The sequence below is a fragment of the Choloepus didactylus genome, chromosome 4, assembly GCF_015220235.1.
Source record: "Choloepus didactylus isolate mChoDid1 chromosome 4, mChoDid1.pri, whole genome shotgun sequence".
Lineage (NCBI taxonomy): Eukaryota > Metazoa > Chordata > Mammalia > Pilosa > Megalonychidae > Choloepus > Choloepus didactylus.
In genome coordinates this window covers 60,082,356-60,100,449 of record NC_051310.1, presented here as the reverse complement: position 1 = coordinate 60,100,449, position 18,094 = coordinate 60,082,356, and the positions used below count along the sequence as shown (strand labels likewise).

Below are 18,094 nucleotides of genomic sequence, written 5' to 3'. Positions count from 1 at the left end.
TCCAGGTTTTTTTTCAACCATCTTTTCTTCTGTCTTGACTCAAAAGTGTATGTCTTTTCAGGACTAATCTGCCTCTTCTAGAGCCTTCTTTAAGAATAAAGCTCTCTCTTCCTCACTCTTCCAGGTCACTCTCTATATATTTAGCCCATATCTGACCAACAGATTAAGTCAAAAATGGCAAAGTATCTTGAGCTTTTACCCTACTTGAAAGCTAACAAGTTAGCCTGCTACAGTTTTATATTCATATACTGACAGAAGCACAGGTCATGGTTCAGAGAAAAAGAGCCACGTTACTCATGGCAAAAGCAGCAACCAGATCAATGTCTTGCATCAGTTCCCTAGCCCCAGCTCCCATAAGGCAGAACAGTGAGGACTAGATATTACCTGCACATGTAGTAGAATGTGTTATAGTAGAGGAACCCTGAAATTCGGAAACTCTGATCTTATGTAGGACTGTTGGTGATCTGTCCCTATTCCCCTCCAGAGAGAGAGAGACTGACCTTATCTTTACTCTGGAATGTAAGCAAATCTCCAGGGAGAGGAAGGGGACTTTACTCTCCTGGAATGTTCCCTATCTTTATTCTCTATCTTTATTATACTGGTCAGGAAACAAATATGCCCTCTGTCCTTGAGGGGCACACTATCTCTAGCTTCCAAAGATGTTCCCTATGTAAACCCCTTTGCTCAGAAGACCCAGTCCAAGAAGAAATGTAAGATATTTATGGAGAATTGTCTCCCAACACAGACTTGCTCAGGTTTCTCTTTTCTTCAAATATGTTTCATGCAGTCTGTACACACTCCCTCTGCTTTCTTACTTCCTATCAACTCCTTGCACTTCTGCTCTACCATTCTACTGAAAACTCTTCTCTCCTAAATACTAATGACATGGTAGTCATCCAATTAATTAGTCTTTTTCTGGTCATTCTTGACTTTTTTGCAGAATTTAACAAGGATTAAACTTGATTCCTTATATTCTAAACTACTCCACTGTTTTCTATGACTAACCTAATTCTTGTGTCTCTCTCCCCTCCCCATCTCTCTTTTCTTCACTCTTGTGCTTTTTCATTCTGACTTTTAAATGTGAACATATCATTGGGTTGACGTCTCACTCTACATTTATTCCCTCAAATGTCTTCTACTCTGAGTTTCATTTGTCATCTCTCTAGGTGACTATAAATTAAAACTAAGAATCTATTTCACTTCCTGACTTTTTAATTTTTGTCATTTAGGCCTTCATTCTATCAGTTCTTTATATTCAAAACATGAGAATGTGCTTGACTGGATACACTCAAATGCAACAGTCTTTTACTTGGAATTCTTTACCCCTTATTAATTCATTTTCTAATTCATTGCCTAAGTTTTCACTGAAACATAAAATCACATTACAGAGATTATGGGGGTTAAATCTTAATTCTTTAGCATTTTAATAAGGCCTCCATGATTTGAGAGTTGTTTGCCCCTCCTGTTTCAACACACCATCATCCTAAGTACTTGCTTTGTCCATCTTTTATTTATTGAAATGTTTTCTGAAAATCTTTGTACCAAACACTGTGCTAGAAACTGAAGCTATAAATATGTTATAATCTCTTTTAAGAAGGAAATAAATATGTAAATACCATAGAACTGTGATTAGTATTGCAAGGATTCAAAGTAGTTTCTGTCTCCCCTAAGGCAGGTAAGGTGACAACAAAGAGGATGACACTTGAGTAAAGTCTTGAAGGATGAGTTGGAATTTGTTTTATAACCATGAGAGCATATTTGAGGTAAAGTACAATAAGTACAATATTTAGTCTTTTGATTAGGGTGGAACATTTTGATTAGGTTGTTTCCTTGGAGACATAACCCACCCAACTGTAGGTGAGACCTTTTGATTAGATCATTTTCATGGAGGTGTGGACCTGCCCTTTCAGGATGGTTCTTAATTAGATCACTGGAGTTCTTTAAAGAGAGCTCACACAGAGAGCAGAGAAGACAAAAACGCTCCAGGATATGCTAAGCCAGGACCCACAGAAACTGAAAGAGCCAGTACAGACTGACACTTGAGATGTAGACAGAAAGACATTTTGGAGTTGCTAAGCCAAGAGATGAAGCCCAGAGTTTGCCCTGGAGAAGCTAAGAGAGAACCTCTAGACACTTAGAGAGAAATGCCCCAGGAGAACCAAGCAGAGAACTGAGAGAAGCTAAGAGAGACAGAAGCCCAGAGACATTTTGGAGAAAACCATTTTGAGATACAACCCGGGAGCAAAGAACCAGCAGACTCTAGCCACATGCATTCCCATATGACAGAGGTGTCCCACATGCCTCGGCCTTCCTTCAGTGAAGGTATCCTCTTGTCGATGCCTTAGTTTGAACACTTTTATGGCCTTAGAACCGTAAATCTGTAACCTACTAAATCCCCTTTATAAAAGCCAATCCATTTCTGGTATTTTGCATAATGGCAGCGTTAGCAAACTGGAACACACCATGAGATTGAAAACGGAGATAAAAGGATACAAGGATGGGAAGATGGGACCAGATGATAAAAGAACTTCTATGTATTAAAGGACTGTGGACATTTTTCTGGAATACTGTGATTAGATTTACTTTTTATAAAGAAGTTTCTCCATCATCACAATAATTTATTCACATAAGAATCATCAGTAAATGTTAAAAACAGTTGATAAAAGTTTGAGGAATAAAAGACATTTACATTGTCTTTAAGTATCTCTCCACATAATAATGATTAATTACAGTGGAAAAAATAGTAACTTAATGGTGGAGAAATCTAGTGGACATCATCTAACCAAGTAATGGAAGTAATGATGTGATGAGCCCTTTCAGGGCATTCATTGCAACATAGTGAGCCTCCTGATATGCTCTGAGAAGAATACAGCAGTATCACTTCTGAAGTATTCCTACTAAAATGCATGAGCTGAAGCTAATAATGAGGAAACATCAGATAAGGAGCAATTCTACAAAATCACTAATCTGTACTCTTCAGAATGTCACTATCATGAAAGCCGAAGGAGAAAATAAAAGAAGATTAAAGGAGATTAAATGTACATGAACCTGTAGGCAATGAATCCTAACATCTCTCTTTTTTTTTTTTTTTTTTTTTTTTTTTGCCATAAGGACATTATTGAGAAAATTGACACAACCAGGATAATGTCTGTAGAGTAGATAACGGCATTTTATCAATATCCAGTTTCTGATTTTGGTAACTATACTGTGGTTATGTAAGAGAATTTGCTTTTTTAAAGAAAGTATATACTGCAGTATTTAGAGGAATGGGGCACAACTTCGCAACTTACTCTCAAATGATTTTTTAAAATCCTATATATTCAATGAAGGTGGTGGAATGAGAAGCTTCAGGGCTCTGTCCCCTCCCCCCCCCCCCACAGAAGCTTTGAACAACCAGCAAAAACTGACAGAAACATCTTTCTCAAACCTCCAGAAAACTGTTTAAGGACTGCAGTAGCAAGGTGTGCACTGAATCAAGAAAAAGGCTACTTAGAAGAGGTAGGATCTCTTGGTTCCCTGGCTGGCACCTTTCTCACCCCTCACCAGCTCAGCAGAGCTGGCCCATGCACCTAGTGTGGATCCCTGTTTCCAGTTCTGAAGGGAGCAGAGTAACCCTTGTGCCCACACTGGGAGCAGGCATGTCTGGCTTAATCTGTCTTGTGGTGGCCTAAGGATTCACTGCCCCAGAATGTGCCCAGTGTGTGGAAGGCAGCTCACCAAACTCTCCATACAATGCTGTCCTGCTGCCTAGGACAAGGGATTGCTGTTTGAAGGGCATACAATGCAGTGCCAGGGACAATGAGGTACCTGTTTCCCAACGGAGAGAGAATGTTTGAAACTGCATAAAGGGGGGGGATTTCCCAAAACAGCATGCCCATGCACAGAAAGGATCATGGAGATCCCTATGCTTTGGCCTGGAGCTATTATCCAAGCTTATTGTATGGATAAACCCTGAAGGAGAGCCTACCACTGGTCAATCTGCACAGACTAAGAAAGGAATTTTCTTTTTTTTTCCTTCTTTCTTTTTTTTTTTTTTTCTTTACCTCTGGTCACTTAAGGAAAGCCCTGTCATCACACTAGCTAGAAACAAGCTTAAGGAATTGTTGCCTCAGAGTTTAAATTACTGCAATAACAAATGAAAATATCAAAATGCCCAGGTTTCAACAAAAATTTACAAAACATAAAAAGAGAAAGCAATGACCCAGGCAAAGGAGAAGATTAAAGCATTAGAAACCATCAATGAGGAGGACCAGACCTCAAACATAACAGAGAAAAACTGTTTAAAAATGGTCCTAAATATGTGCAAAAAGCTAAAGGAAAACATGGACAAAAAAAACTAAAGAGAATCAGGGAAGTGGTGCATGAACACAAAGAGAATATCAATAGAAAAATGGAAATTACAGAAAGGAATCAAACATAGCTGAAGGCCACATTAACAAATTAAAAATTCCTACAGGTTTCAACAACAGATTGGAGCTGGCAGGAGAAAGAATCATAGAACTCATAGCTAAGATGATTGAAATCATCCAATGTGAGGAGCAGAAGGAGGAAAGAATGAAGAAAAGTGAACAGAGCCTGAGAAACCTATGGAACACCACCAAGTGGAAAAAATATTTGCATTGTGGGAGTCCCAGAAGGAGTAGAGAAATGGACAAAGAGAATATTAAAAGAAGTAATAGGTGAAACCTTCCCAAATTTTGAAAGAAATGAATATACACATCCAAGATGCCCAGTGAATTCCGAACAAGATAAACCAAATAAACCCACAGCACTGCATATTATAAGCAAACTGTTGAAGGCCAGAGATAAAGAGAGAATTCTAAAGCCACAAGAGAGAAACAACTTACCACATAAAAGAAAGCCTCAATAAGAGGAAGTACCAATTTCTCATTAGAAACCATGGAGGTAAGAGGGGAGTGTAATGGCATGTTTAAAGTGCTGAAAACAAAAATATTGCTAACCAGGAATTCCATATCTGGCAAAACTATCTTTAAAAAGTGATGGAGAGAGGGGGTTTCCAGACGAGATGGCAGAATAGGGAGCGGAGCTCTAAGATTCAGTTCATTCTCCAGGGCAGCTAGTAAACAGCCAGGAACTGTCTGAAAGAACTGTTTGGGAGATCCAGAGACCAGAATACCATATATCACCCAGGGAAGAGCAGAAGGAAGAGACTGATAAACTGTGGTGAAGATCTGTGAGTAGATCTCTCCATGCTGAGGCTGGTGCCCATCCCTCAAAGTGGCAGGCCACCTTCCTTGTTGGAAGTAGAAGTCCGCTTCCCCAAGACTGGGGGGATGGGGGTCCATGGGCAGGTACTGATACTGGCTTTTTTTTTTTTTCAATTCAGTTTTATTGAGATATATTCACATACCCTACAGTCATCCACAGCATAAAATCAGTTGTTCATAGTACCATCATATAGGTTTGCATTCATCACCAAAATCGATTTTTGAACATTTTCATTACTCCAAAAATAAAAATAGGAATAAGAATAAAAATACAAGAATACCCAAAATATCCCATTCCCCCTTCCCCCCTATTATTCATTTAATTTTTGTTCCCATTCTTCTACCTATCTGTCCATACACTGGATAAACGGATTGTGAGCCACAAGTTTTTCACAATCACACAGTCACACCATGTAAGCTACATAGTTATACAATCATCTTCAAAAAATCAAGGCAACTGGGTTGCAGTTCAACACTTTCAGGTATTTCCTTCTAGTTATTCCAATACACTAAACCTAAAAAGGAGTATCTATACAACGCATAAGAATTACCTCCAGAATGACCTCTTGACTCCATTTGAAATCTCTCAGCCACTGAAACCTTATTTTGTTTCATTTTTCTTCCCCCTTTTGATTAAGAACTTTCTCAATCCCACAATGCCAGCCAGCTCCAGGCTCATCCCCGGGAGTCATGTCCCGCATTGCTAGAGAAATCTATACCCCTAGGAGTCATGTCCCACATAGTGGGGAGGACAGTGAGTTTACCTGCTGAGTGGGCTTAGAGAGAGAGGCCACATCTGAGCAATAAAAGAGGTTCTCTGGGGGTGACTCTTAGGCACAATTTTAAGTAGACTTAGCCTCTCCTTTGTAGTAACAATCATAAGTGCAAGTTCCAATATCGAGGGCTTGGCCTTCTAAATTGGTAGCCCAGTGCTTGTGAAAATATCATTAATTCCCCAGGTGGGGAAATTTAATATTTCCACATTTTCCCCCAGTTCCTCAAAGGGACTTTGCAAATACAGTTTTATTTTCTGTCCAGATTACTCTGGGATGTATTGGGGCTTCACACTAACTGTAAAAAGCAACCAGATTTCACTCCCTATTCAACGTTCCCTGTAATTATGCTGTTTGAATAAACTGACTGCCTATACTGGCTTTTGATTAGTGAATTCAGATTGCTGGATTCCAGCTTGAGGACAGCTAAAGTTTCAGTTCACCCAGGACCAAAAGTACCTGGTGGCCTTTCTTTCAACCCTGTCCCTTGCATGAGAGGAAATGCAACTGATTTAGAGACACAGTAACTTCTCAGGGCAGATCTTGCCTAAGAAAAGGGGGGGGGGGTGTCATAGCTCAGTGCAGTTTGTGACTGATTAGACAATTCAGATTGCAGTGTTTGGATCTGAGCAACAGTTTCAACCCACGCCAAAAGCAAATGGCTGCCTCTTTCTCAACCACGCCCCCAGCAGAGCCAGAGTTTGTTGAGAGTTAAAGGTACATTACTACCTGGGAGTGTGGGGAACAGTTGGTTGAAGAGCACCGTCTGCTAAGCAGGCCAGGAAAGCAGAGATTCAGGGAGTTAGCAAAGACAAGATTGGCATCCTTCCAGGTCTTCTCCCCAGGCACTCTTGAACCAATCTACACCTCCTTCGTGGGTCCCTGGCCCTGTTTTGACTGGGAAAAACTGACTTGGGAAACTCCTCTCTGGGAGAACATCCTCCCAGAACTAGCCCTCCAGGTAAAAGCAGCTAGAGATGAACACAAGAAGTGTTAAAAATATAGAGAGGCAAATCAAAAACAGAACAGAAGAGGAACTGGAAAGTAAGCTTTCTCTTGGATGTGAAACAGTTTCACAAATAGTGCAATCTCAAAAATTTTACCATATATCCAGGGCAAGAATCAGATGAATTACAGCTGAAAAAATCTAATCAGTTAAATACAAGCTACTCTAAGTTCTAGAATAAGTTGAACCAAGTGCCAAAGAGAGCAGTGGGACAAAGCCAAACAGCAAGAAAAACATAGGCGAGAGAGAAACTGACCTCCAGAGTAAATTCATCAAGAAAATCAAATGCCTAGACACCAGCAAAAAACTACAAGCCATACTAAGAAACAGGAAGATATGGACCAGTCAAAGGAACAAATTAAAACTTCAGATGAAACACAGGATTTGAAACAACCAATCAGTGAATTTCAAACAAATCTCCTAAATCAATTCAAGGAGATGAAGGAAAATATGGCAAAAGATAAAAGAATATTAAGAAGACACTGGTTGAGAATTTGAAAGCATGCAAAAAGAATTAACAGAACTTATGGAAATGAAAGGCATAATAGAGAAGATTTAAAATACACTAGAGGCATACAACAGCAGATTTGAACAGGCAGAAGAAAGGGTAGGCAAACTAGTTATCCGAAATCTTACAAAACAAAAGAACAGAGAAAAGAATGGAAAAAATTGAGCAGAGTCTCAGGGGTGTCCCAGAAGGAAAAGAGAAGGGAAAAGAGGCAGAAAGAATATTTGAGGAAATAATGGCCAAAAATTTCCCAACTCTTACGAATGACATAAATGTACATGTCAAAGAAGCACAATATACTCCAAACAGAATACATCTTAATAGACCTATTCCAAGACACATGCTAATCAGTATATCAAATGCCACAAACAAAGAGAATTCTGAAAGCAGCAAGAGAAAAACAATCCATCACATACAAGGGATGTTCAATAAGACTAAGTTCCAATTTCTCATCAGAAACTATGGAGGCAAGAAGGTAGTGGTGTGATATATTTAAGTCACTGAAAGAGAAAGCCTGCCAGCCAAGAATTCTTTATCCAATAAAACTGTCCTTCAAAAATGAGGGAGAATAAATTTTAAAAATCCAAAAAAAAAAAAAGGGGGAGAGTTGAAGATATTCACAGATATACAGAAACTGAGAGAGTTCATCAACAAGAGACCAGCCCTATGTGACGCATTAAAGGGAGTTCTACAGGCTGAAAGGAAAGGATAGGAGAGAGAGGCTTGGAGGAGAGTGTAGAAATGAAGGTTATCAGTAAGGGTAGCTGAAAGGGTAAAAAATAAGATATATAACAGTGAAAGGATAAAATGGTTGAAGTACTGCCTTTACATTCATAACATTGAATGTTAGTGGATTCAACTCCCCAATCAAAAGACACAGATTGGCAGAATGGATTTTTAAAATATGATCCATCTATATGCCACCTGCAAAAGACACACCTTAGATCCAAGGATGCAGTAGTGGGTTGAAAGTGGAAGGTTGGAAAAAGATAATCCTCACAAACAGTAACAAGAAAAGAGCTTGGGTAGCTATAAAGCTTGGGTAGCTATAATAATATCAGACAAAATAGGCTTTAAATGCAAAACTGTTAAAAGAAACGAAGGACATTATAAATTAATAAAACAGACAATCCACCAAGAAGAAATAACAGTTATAAATATTTATGCACCTAACCAGGGTGCCCCAAAATACATGAGGCAAACACTGGCAAATCTGAAGGAAGAAATAGGCATCTCTACAGTAGTAACTGGAGACTTCAGTACACCACTCTCATTAATAGATAGAACATCTAGACAGAGGAGTAATCAGGAAAACAGAACTTAAATAATGTGGTAAATGAACTAGAACTAATAGACATACATATAATATTGCATCCCAAAATAGCCAGATATACATTCTTCTCAAGTGCTCAAGGTTCATTCTCAAGGGTAGACCACATGCTGGATGACAAAACAGGTCTCAATACATTTTAAAAGATTGAAATTATATAACGCACTTCCTGAGATCATAATGGAATGAAGCTGGAAATCAACAGGTAAGGAACTGGAAAATTCACAGCTATATGGAGGTTAAACAACACGCTCTTAAACAATCAGTGGTTCAAAGAAGAAATTGCAAGGGAAATCAGTAAATATATTGAGAAAAATTAAAATGAGAAAAAAAATATCAAAACTCATGAGTTACAGCAAAGGCAGTGCTGAGAGGGAAATTTATAGCCCTAAATGCCTACACTAAAGAAGAAGAAAGACCTAAAATTGAAGACCTAACAGCACACCTGGAGGAACTAGAAAAAGAACAGCAAACTAACCCCAAAGCAAGCATGAGGAAAGATTGGAGCACAAATAAATGAAATTGAAAATTAAAAAAAAAAAAAAACAATCAATAAAAATAAAATTTGGTTCTTTGAAAAATCAATAACATTGACAAATCCTTAGCCAGACTGGCAAAGAAAAACAGAAGATTCAAATAAATAAAATTAGAAATGAGAGGGGGACATTACTATTGACCCCACAGAAATAAAAAGAAAAAAGATTATACGATGATACTATGAACAACTGCATGCCAAAAAATTCGACAACTTAGATGAAATGGACAATTTCCTAGAAACACACGAACAACCTACACTGACTTTAGAAGAAATAGATGTCTTCAGCAAACCAATCACAAGTAAAGAGATTGAAACAGTCATGAAAAACTTCCCAACAAAGAAAAGCCAGGACCAGTTCACTTTACAAGTGAATTCTACCAATCATTCCAAGAATTAATACAAGTCTTCCTCAAACTGTTCCAAAAAATCGAAGAGAAGGGAACACTACCTAACTCATTCTATGATGCCGACATCACCCTAATACCAAAGCCAGATAATGATGCCTTTAAGAAAAGAAAATTACAGACCAATTTCTCTAATGAACATAGATGCAAAAATCTTCAACAAAATAATAGAAAATCGAATACAACAGCACATTAAAGGAATTATACACAAAGATCAAGTGGGTTTTATTCCAGGTATGCAAGAGTGGATCAACACAAGAAAATCAATTAATGTTATACATCACATTAACAAATCAAAGGGGAAAACGCACATGATCATCTCAAATGATGCAGAAAAGACATTTGACAAAATCCAGCACCGTTTCCTGATAAAAACACTTCAAAAGATATGAATAGAAGGAAAATTGCTCAGCATTATAAAGGGCATATATGGAAAAACCACTGCTGACATAGTACTCAAGGGTGAAAGACTGAAAGCTTCCCCTCTAAGTTCTGGAACAAGACAAGGATGACAACTGTCACAACATTGTATGAGAAATTCTATCTAGAGCAATTAGGAAAAAAAAAAAAGGCATCCGAATTGGAAAGTAAGAAGTAAAACTTTCACGATTTGCAGATGACATCATCCAATATTTAGAAAGTCCCAAAAAACCTACAACAAAGCTACTAGAGCTAATAAATGAGTTCAGTAAAGTGGCAGGATACAAGATCAACATGCAAAAATCAGTAGTGTTTCTATACACTAGTAATGAGCAACCTCAGGAGGAAATCAAGAAAAAGAATTCCACTTATAATAGCAACTAAAGGAATCAAATATTTAGGAGTAAATTTAACCAAGGATATAAAGGACCTGTACACAGAAAACTACAAAACATTGCTAAAAGAAACAAAGACCTAAACATATGGAAGGACGTTCTGTGTTCATGGATTGGAAGGCTAAATGTTGTCAAGGTGTCAGTTCTACCCAAATTGATCAATGCAAAATCCCAATCAAAATTTCAACAGCCTATTTTGCAGAAATAGAAAACCTATCAAATTTATATTAAGTATGAGGGACCCCAAATAGCCAAAAATATCTTGAGAAAGAAGAACAAAGTTGGAGGACTCACACTTCTGTATTAAAGCGTATCACAAAGCTACAGTGTTCAAAACAGCATGATACTGTCATAAAGATTGCTATATTGATCAATGGAACTGAATTGAGAGTTCAGAAGTAGACCCTCACATCTCTGGTCGAATAATTTTTGACAAGGCTTCCAAATCCACTAAACTGGGACAGAGCAAATGGTGCTGGGAGTACTGGATATCCATATCCAAAAGAGTGAAAGAGGACCCATATCTTACAACTTATACAAAAATTAACTTAAAATGGACCTAAATATAAAAGCCAGGCCCATAAAACTCCTAGAAGAAAATGTAAGGAAGCATCTTCAAGGTCTTATGGTAGGTGGTGGTTTCTTAGACTTTACACCCTAAGCACATGCAATGAAAGAAAACATAACTGAAGGGGACCTCCTCAAAATTACATACTTTTGAACTTCAAAGGATCTTGTCAAGAATATGAAAATGTAGCCTACTCAATGGGAGAAAATATTTGGAAACCACGTATCTTGTAAGGGTTTGATATCCAAATATATAAAGAACTCCTATAAAACAACAATAAAAAGGCAAACAACTGAATTTTTTAAATGGGCAAAGACTTAAAAAGACACTTTTCCAAAAAGGGAAATACAGATGGCTAAAAAGCACATGAAAAGATGCTCAACATCACTAGCTATTAGGGAAATGCAAATCAAAACCATGAGATATCATTTCACACCTACTAGAATGGCCAGTATTAAAAAAAAACAAAACTACAAGTGTTGGAGGGGATGTGGAGAAATAGAAACATTTACTCACTGCTACTGAGAATCTAGAATGGTGAAGCTGTTGTGGAATATAATTTGGAAGTTCCTCAGGAAGCTAAGGATATAGTTGCCATATAATCCGGCAAGCCCGCTACAAGATATATACTCAGAGGAACTGAAAGCAGGGATGCGAACAGACATTTGCACACTGATGTTCATAGTGGCATCATTCACAGTTGCCAAAAGATGGAAACAACCTAAGTGTCCATCAACTGACGAATGCATAAACATAATGTGGTATATACATACGATGAGATATTATCCAGCTCTAAGAAGGAATGAAGTCCTGATGCATGTGACAACATGGATGAACCTTGAGGACGTGCTGAGTGAAATAAGCCAGACACAGAAGGACAAGTATTGTATGGTCTCACTAATATGAACTAATTATAGTGAGCAAACTCATGGAGTTAAAATCTTGTGTATAAGTTACCAGGAGATAGGAGAAGAATAAAGATAGAGAAAGGTTGCTGATGCTTAATTTTTGCAGAATGTTTAATAAGGTTGATTGTAAATGTTTGGAAATGGATAGAGGTGATGGTAGCACATTATTGTCAGTGTAATTAGCGCTGAATTATGAGTGTGACTGTGGTTGAAAAGGGAAGTTTAGGGTCATGTATGTCTCTGGAAGGAAAGCTAGAGTGTAAAACATGGGACTGTATAACATAGTGAACCCTGTTGTGGACTATGACTGTGGTTAATAGTACAAATACAAGAATGTTCTTTCATGAAGTAGAACAAATGCATGTCACTTACAGTGTGTTAATTATCGGGTAGGTATTGGGAAAAAATACAACGAATGCAAACTGTGGACTATAGTTAACAGTAATATTGTAATATTCTTTCATCAGTTGTAACAAAGGCACCATACCAATGCTAAGTGTCAATATTAGGGAAATATAAGGGGTATGGAATTTTTCTTTTTGGAGCAGTGGAAGTGTTCTCAATTTGACTGTGGTGATGAATACACAGCCGAGATTATACTGACAGCCATTGAGGGTCCACTTTGGATGGATTGCTTGGTGTTACGAATAAAACTGTTTTTAAAAAAAATGATGGAAAGATGGAGACCCTCCCAGATAAACGAAAGCTGAGGGATTTCGTTACCTCTAGACTGGCCCTGTAAGAAGAGTTCTGCAGGTTGAAAGGAAAGGACAATAGACAATAGTCAAAACCACATGAAGAAATAAAGATCTCCAGGGAGGGTAATGACATGGGTAAGTACCAGTACTAGTGTATTTTTTATTTGTAATTGTACTTTTTACTTCTATAGGATCTAAAAGGCAAATGTATAAAATGTAATAGTAAAATCAGTGGTTTTAGACTCCTAATGTATAAACATGTAATTTGTGACAAAAACTACATAAACGTGGGGTGATGGAGGTATTTAGGAACAGTTTGTATATAATACTGAAACGAAGTTAAGTTGGTATCAAATCAAATGAGATTGTTATAGATTTAGGTTGTTAAATTTAAGTCCATAGTAGGTAACTACACAGAAAATAATGGAGAATATATAAGCTCACAGAAATTAGAGTACATGTTGCCAGGAGCAGGAGACAGGGAAAATGGGGAGTTAATGCATAATGAGTGTAGGGTTTCTGTTTGCAGAGATGGGAAAGTTTTAGTAATGGAAGGTGGTGATGATACCACAATAAAGTGAATGTTATTAGTCCCATTGACTGATATGCTTGAGAGTGATTGAGATAGGAAAATTTGTATTGCATATATGTTCCCACAATTAAAAAAAAGAAGAAAGAGCAACTGAAGAGACAATGAAAGTAAATTCAATAAATGATCCTGGATGGGATCTGGCAAGGGAAGAGAAAAGGCTCAAGGGGACATTACTATGACATGAAAAAATTGGACGATAGACTGTAAGCTTTATATCAATATTAAATTTCTTGAACTTGTTAACTGCTTCTGATAACTGTTCTTATGTAAATGAATATTCTTGTTCTTAGGAAATGTCAATGGCAGTTTTAAGTGTTCAAATATTAAGTGTTCATGATATATACAACCTACACACAAACATTCAGTAAATGGATTGATAGGCAGGCAGACAGATATATAGAATAATACGGCAAATGTGGCTAAATGTTAAAATTGGTGTCTCTGGGTACCTGGGGAGGGGGTTAGGAGTATGTTCAAGCTTCCTTTGGTTTTATTTTTGTAACTGTCATGAAATTTGAAAGTATTTCAAAATGGAAAGTTTTTAAAAAGTCATATATAGAAAGACAGGAATAAAGCAAAAGTGGTAATATGTTAACTTTTGGGAATTTACATTATTATTCTTGCATCTTTTCTGTAAGTCTAATTATATCAACATAAAAGCTAAAAGAAAAAACCATTACCTTCTAAAGATGTAGAAAGAGTTAAGAATGGAGGCAGAGAGACCCATTAGAATTGTGAATGCAATTAATAGTACTAAAATACATATCTGAATATGATTAAAAGGGGAAATGTTAGATTGTATATATGGTGACAGAATAAAAAATTTTTTTAATCCATGAAACTACACTACACAAACAGGGAACCCTAAGTTAAACCATGGACTTTACTTAATAGTACAATTATAAAAATTTGCTATCATCAGTTGTAACAAATGTTCCACACTAATGCAAGGTGTTAGAGGTGGGGTGGTCAATGGGAATCCTGTATTTTGGCATAATTATTCTATAAACCAGCAACTTCTCTAATTAAAAAAGAAAAGAAGAGAAAATGGTTGTAGTAATCCACAGCAGTAGAGGAGGTAGAGAAAATGCAACGGGGAATGATAGGTTGTAGAATTTAGAGACTAATAAGTTAACATTATCTTAGACCCCCTCCATCACATTCAGCATCTAATAGATGTTACTGTTAACCAAGTTACAGTAGATATGAGTAGGTACAACATGCTGCTATATCTGCCTGAGCATTCACTCAGCTAACTCCCATTTTCCCTCCATGGCTTGGCTCAGATGTGTCCTCCACTGAGAAATCGTTTTTTCTGCACACACTCTACCCTTTCTGACTGGACTGAACTAGTCTACCTTCCTGTAAATTTTGTCTATTTATAGCCCAGTGTGTCAGAGTAGATGGTTTACCTATATCTCCCATACACTGAGCGCCTCAAGAGCAGAAGCAGTGGTCATGTTTATCAATCCATGGCATCTTTCAGAGTATTTGGCATATAGTAGTTGCTCAGTAAATGTTTAAACAATACCAATAAGTTATTAACTACTTACACTATTTTTTCAAAATGTTTTGTGCTTGCCTCTTTATTTCCAGACCTCCAAGATCTCATACCCTATTTCAGTAGTCTGACAACCAATTTTCCTGCTTCTTGTCTGTAGTTCCTCTAAAGTAGCCCGTACATTGATGCCAGATTAATGAAATTTCATATTGTGAATTGCCTACATAAAAACTGTCAATATCTTCCCATTATCTAAAGAATAAAGTCCAAATTCACCAGTAGCACTTGAAACCTTGAAACCCTCCACAGTGTAAATACCATGTTTACTTCAGATCCTACTTACCTGCTTGCCAAACTTTATTCAACAAGCATTTGGGCACATGCTTTATGCAAGGCTTTGTGAAGAAAGGAAGTGTACTAAATGATCATTGTGTGCAATTTTTGGTCCCTCGTTTCCTTTTATTACTTTATGTCATCCAAGGGGAAAATGATCTCTGAGAACATTCAGCCATATTCATGTTTAAGTAAGTAGTTCCATTTTAGGACAAAACATGAGTTTGGTTTTATATTCTAAACTTCATGTAATAAAGTTTAGAATACATGAAAAAGTTTAGAATACATGGCAAGCCACCCAGCACAATGTCTGCTCATAACAAAAGTTCAATAAATGTTTAAACTGAATTAGTACTGTTAAAGTTTTAGTAGCTCTTTAAGACTAACAAAGAAAGTTAGTTTATTTTTCAAGCTTTTGGAAACCTATCTATTTTTTATTTATGGAATTTCAACTATTAACATTTGAACTTTACTTATTAGCTATTATTATTTGTAGTTGTAAAATGTCTGCTTTGAAACACAAAGTCAAAATAAATTTAAAGATACTAAATTGTACATGTTTTCAAAACTTTCTTTTACACTCTCTTTATAGGTTATATGTAAAGTCAGATGTGCCAATGAACTTGACAAACACAAGTAAGTTCACAAGTAGCAAGAGCTAAATTTTTTTCACAGTAGACTTCTCAAAGTTAGATGGGAGTGGTAGTTGAGAGTGCCTTCGCTGTTTTATAAAAACTCAAATAGTTAGACGGGTTCAAAGGAAATGAGTTGAGTAGCTAGCCCACAGTTCTCCCCTTCAGCTATATAGCTGCCTAATAATTTTTTATTTTTTTTAAATAAATAAAATTTTATTATATTTTATTTTATTTTATGGGATGAGAATGTATGCTATAGTTCCATGGCATAGATAATGTTCACTGCTGATTAACCTCAAAAATAAGAGTGTTGAGCTGGGGAGTCAAGAAACCTGCGTTTCAGACCTGTTTCCCACTAACTTGTCAACTGTGCCATTTATTTATCCTCTCTATGCTTGGATTTCTTAAACTACTGTAATTCCTTGGATTTATAGATAATTTTAAGGTACCTTTTGGATTTCAAAATTTGTAATTATTGTTTGGAATAGAAAGGTCAATGAAAATATGCTTAATAGTTATAAAAGTGAAAAATTCAGCTTTTAGTGAAATGTGTTAAAATAGCCCTGTATTATTCGTCCTAGTAAAGACAACTAAATGCAAGTCCACATGAGGTTATTTCTGAAATTAATACTTAAAAATCTAAAGCCATTTAAAATGGTTTGGGTACTAATTTCCTAACTGCAAAGGTATCCCAAGTAACTCTAAATGATTTTTAAACTTGTACTAAATGAAAGTATAACCATTTTAGACTGAAGAGATTATTGTACTTAAAATAGCACGCTAATTTAGAATTAAATTTAATTTCTCTTTAGTCTTATAAACATCTAATAAACTTGTATCTTTTTTTCTTTCCAGAATTCTACTGCATTTAGGCTTTATATTGGCAAGCCTTCTCTTTTTAGTGGTGAACTTGACTTGTGCAGTGCTAGTCCATGGAGATGTCCCAGAAAATCAGTTGAAATGGACTGTGTTTGTTCGAGCACTAATTAATGATAGCCTGTTTATTCTTTGTGCCATCTCTTTAGTTAGTTACATATGCAAAATTACAAAAATGTCATCAGCAAATGTCTACCTCGAATCAAAGGTAAGTATTTTTCCTAAATTTGTACTTGAAAATCTAACTTAAATCCTGTGATCCATATTTTAATTGAAAATTTATGTTACTTTTTAAATGTATCCTGAATGACAGGTACATTTTTGAGCATGAAAGAATAGTCACTAGAAGTTAAAAAGTATTTGAAACTTGGCCCTTATTAAACAATTGTTTTTAAAGAAAAAAAACAGCTTATTCTAGGCAAATTGTATTTTTTTATATCGTCTGTATATCCTTGTATCCTCCATGTTGGAGGCTAGTTAAATGAAATAAATCAGAATTTGTATGAATGACTCAAAAATAGTCTAATTTATAATGCTGCACTAACAACTTAAGATTTTTGTCCCAGTAAGGGTAGCATTATTGCCATTAAACAAATTTACTAGACACAGTGGGTTAATAATGTTAAGATGTCCTATTGGTAAAGCAGGATTTATTTGTACAAAGGTTTAAAAGACACAACCACTCCATATTATCAAGTTTCTATGATACTTGAATCAGCTAGTCATATAAGCTAAATTTGTAAATACCTTGCTCTCCCTTTCCTTGTTCTTTGGATCAGCAAACAGAAACCAAATACCAACCTATTAACAAAGACCCATAGAAGTTTCTACTGTTGTTGATTGACAATGTGGTTGAGTGATTAATCTGTCATCACAGTGTATGTATGTATGGCATAGGGTTGGGGGTAGATGTGTGGATATTGGGATACATACACTCATTTTTACAATCACTTGCCAAGGAGAGCCTGCTTTAACTTGCATCACTGCCTATTCACTGAAAATAAGCAAAATACTATCTTAAACAGAACAGTTCTCCAGAACATTTTTAGATTTCTATATTGTTCCTTTCCCTAAAATAGTCCTAGTAAAGTAAGCTACTACTCTTAAATATATGGTAATCAACTTGTACTTAAATTTAGGTGGAGGATTTAATTTTATTTTTAAACTAAATTCCAAATGCAGCAATATATATATATATATATATATATATATATATATATATATATCTGTAAAGAAAGACATTATATAGAGTCAAACTTTCAAACCTATTCATATAACCTGGGAAATTATTTTATTGAACTTCTGTTCTAAAGAGTTAATTCCTAAAGTCAGATATTTTCGCTATTTGACTAAATATTTGATCATCAAAAATAATAAAGTT

The 18,094-nt window shown here is 36.2% G+C and overlaps 1 protein-coding gene across 1 annotated transcript in view; it reads left to right on the top strand.

The window, feature by feature from the left end:
- Nucleotides 1–18,094, top strand: part of GPR137C (G protein-coupled receptor 137C) — a 77,922-nt gene that overhangs the window by 28,397 nt on the left and 31,431 nt on the right. Inside the window, exons 2-3 of the mRNA XM_037832705.1 lie at nucleotides 15,795–15,838; nucleotides 16,693–16,921. Coding sequence (XP_037688633.1) covers nucleotides 15,795–15,838; nucleotides 16,693–16,921 — 273 coding nt within the window. The remainder of the gene's footprint in view (nucleotides 1–15,794; nucleotides 15,839–16,692; nucleotides 16,922–18,094) is intronic.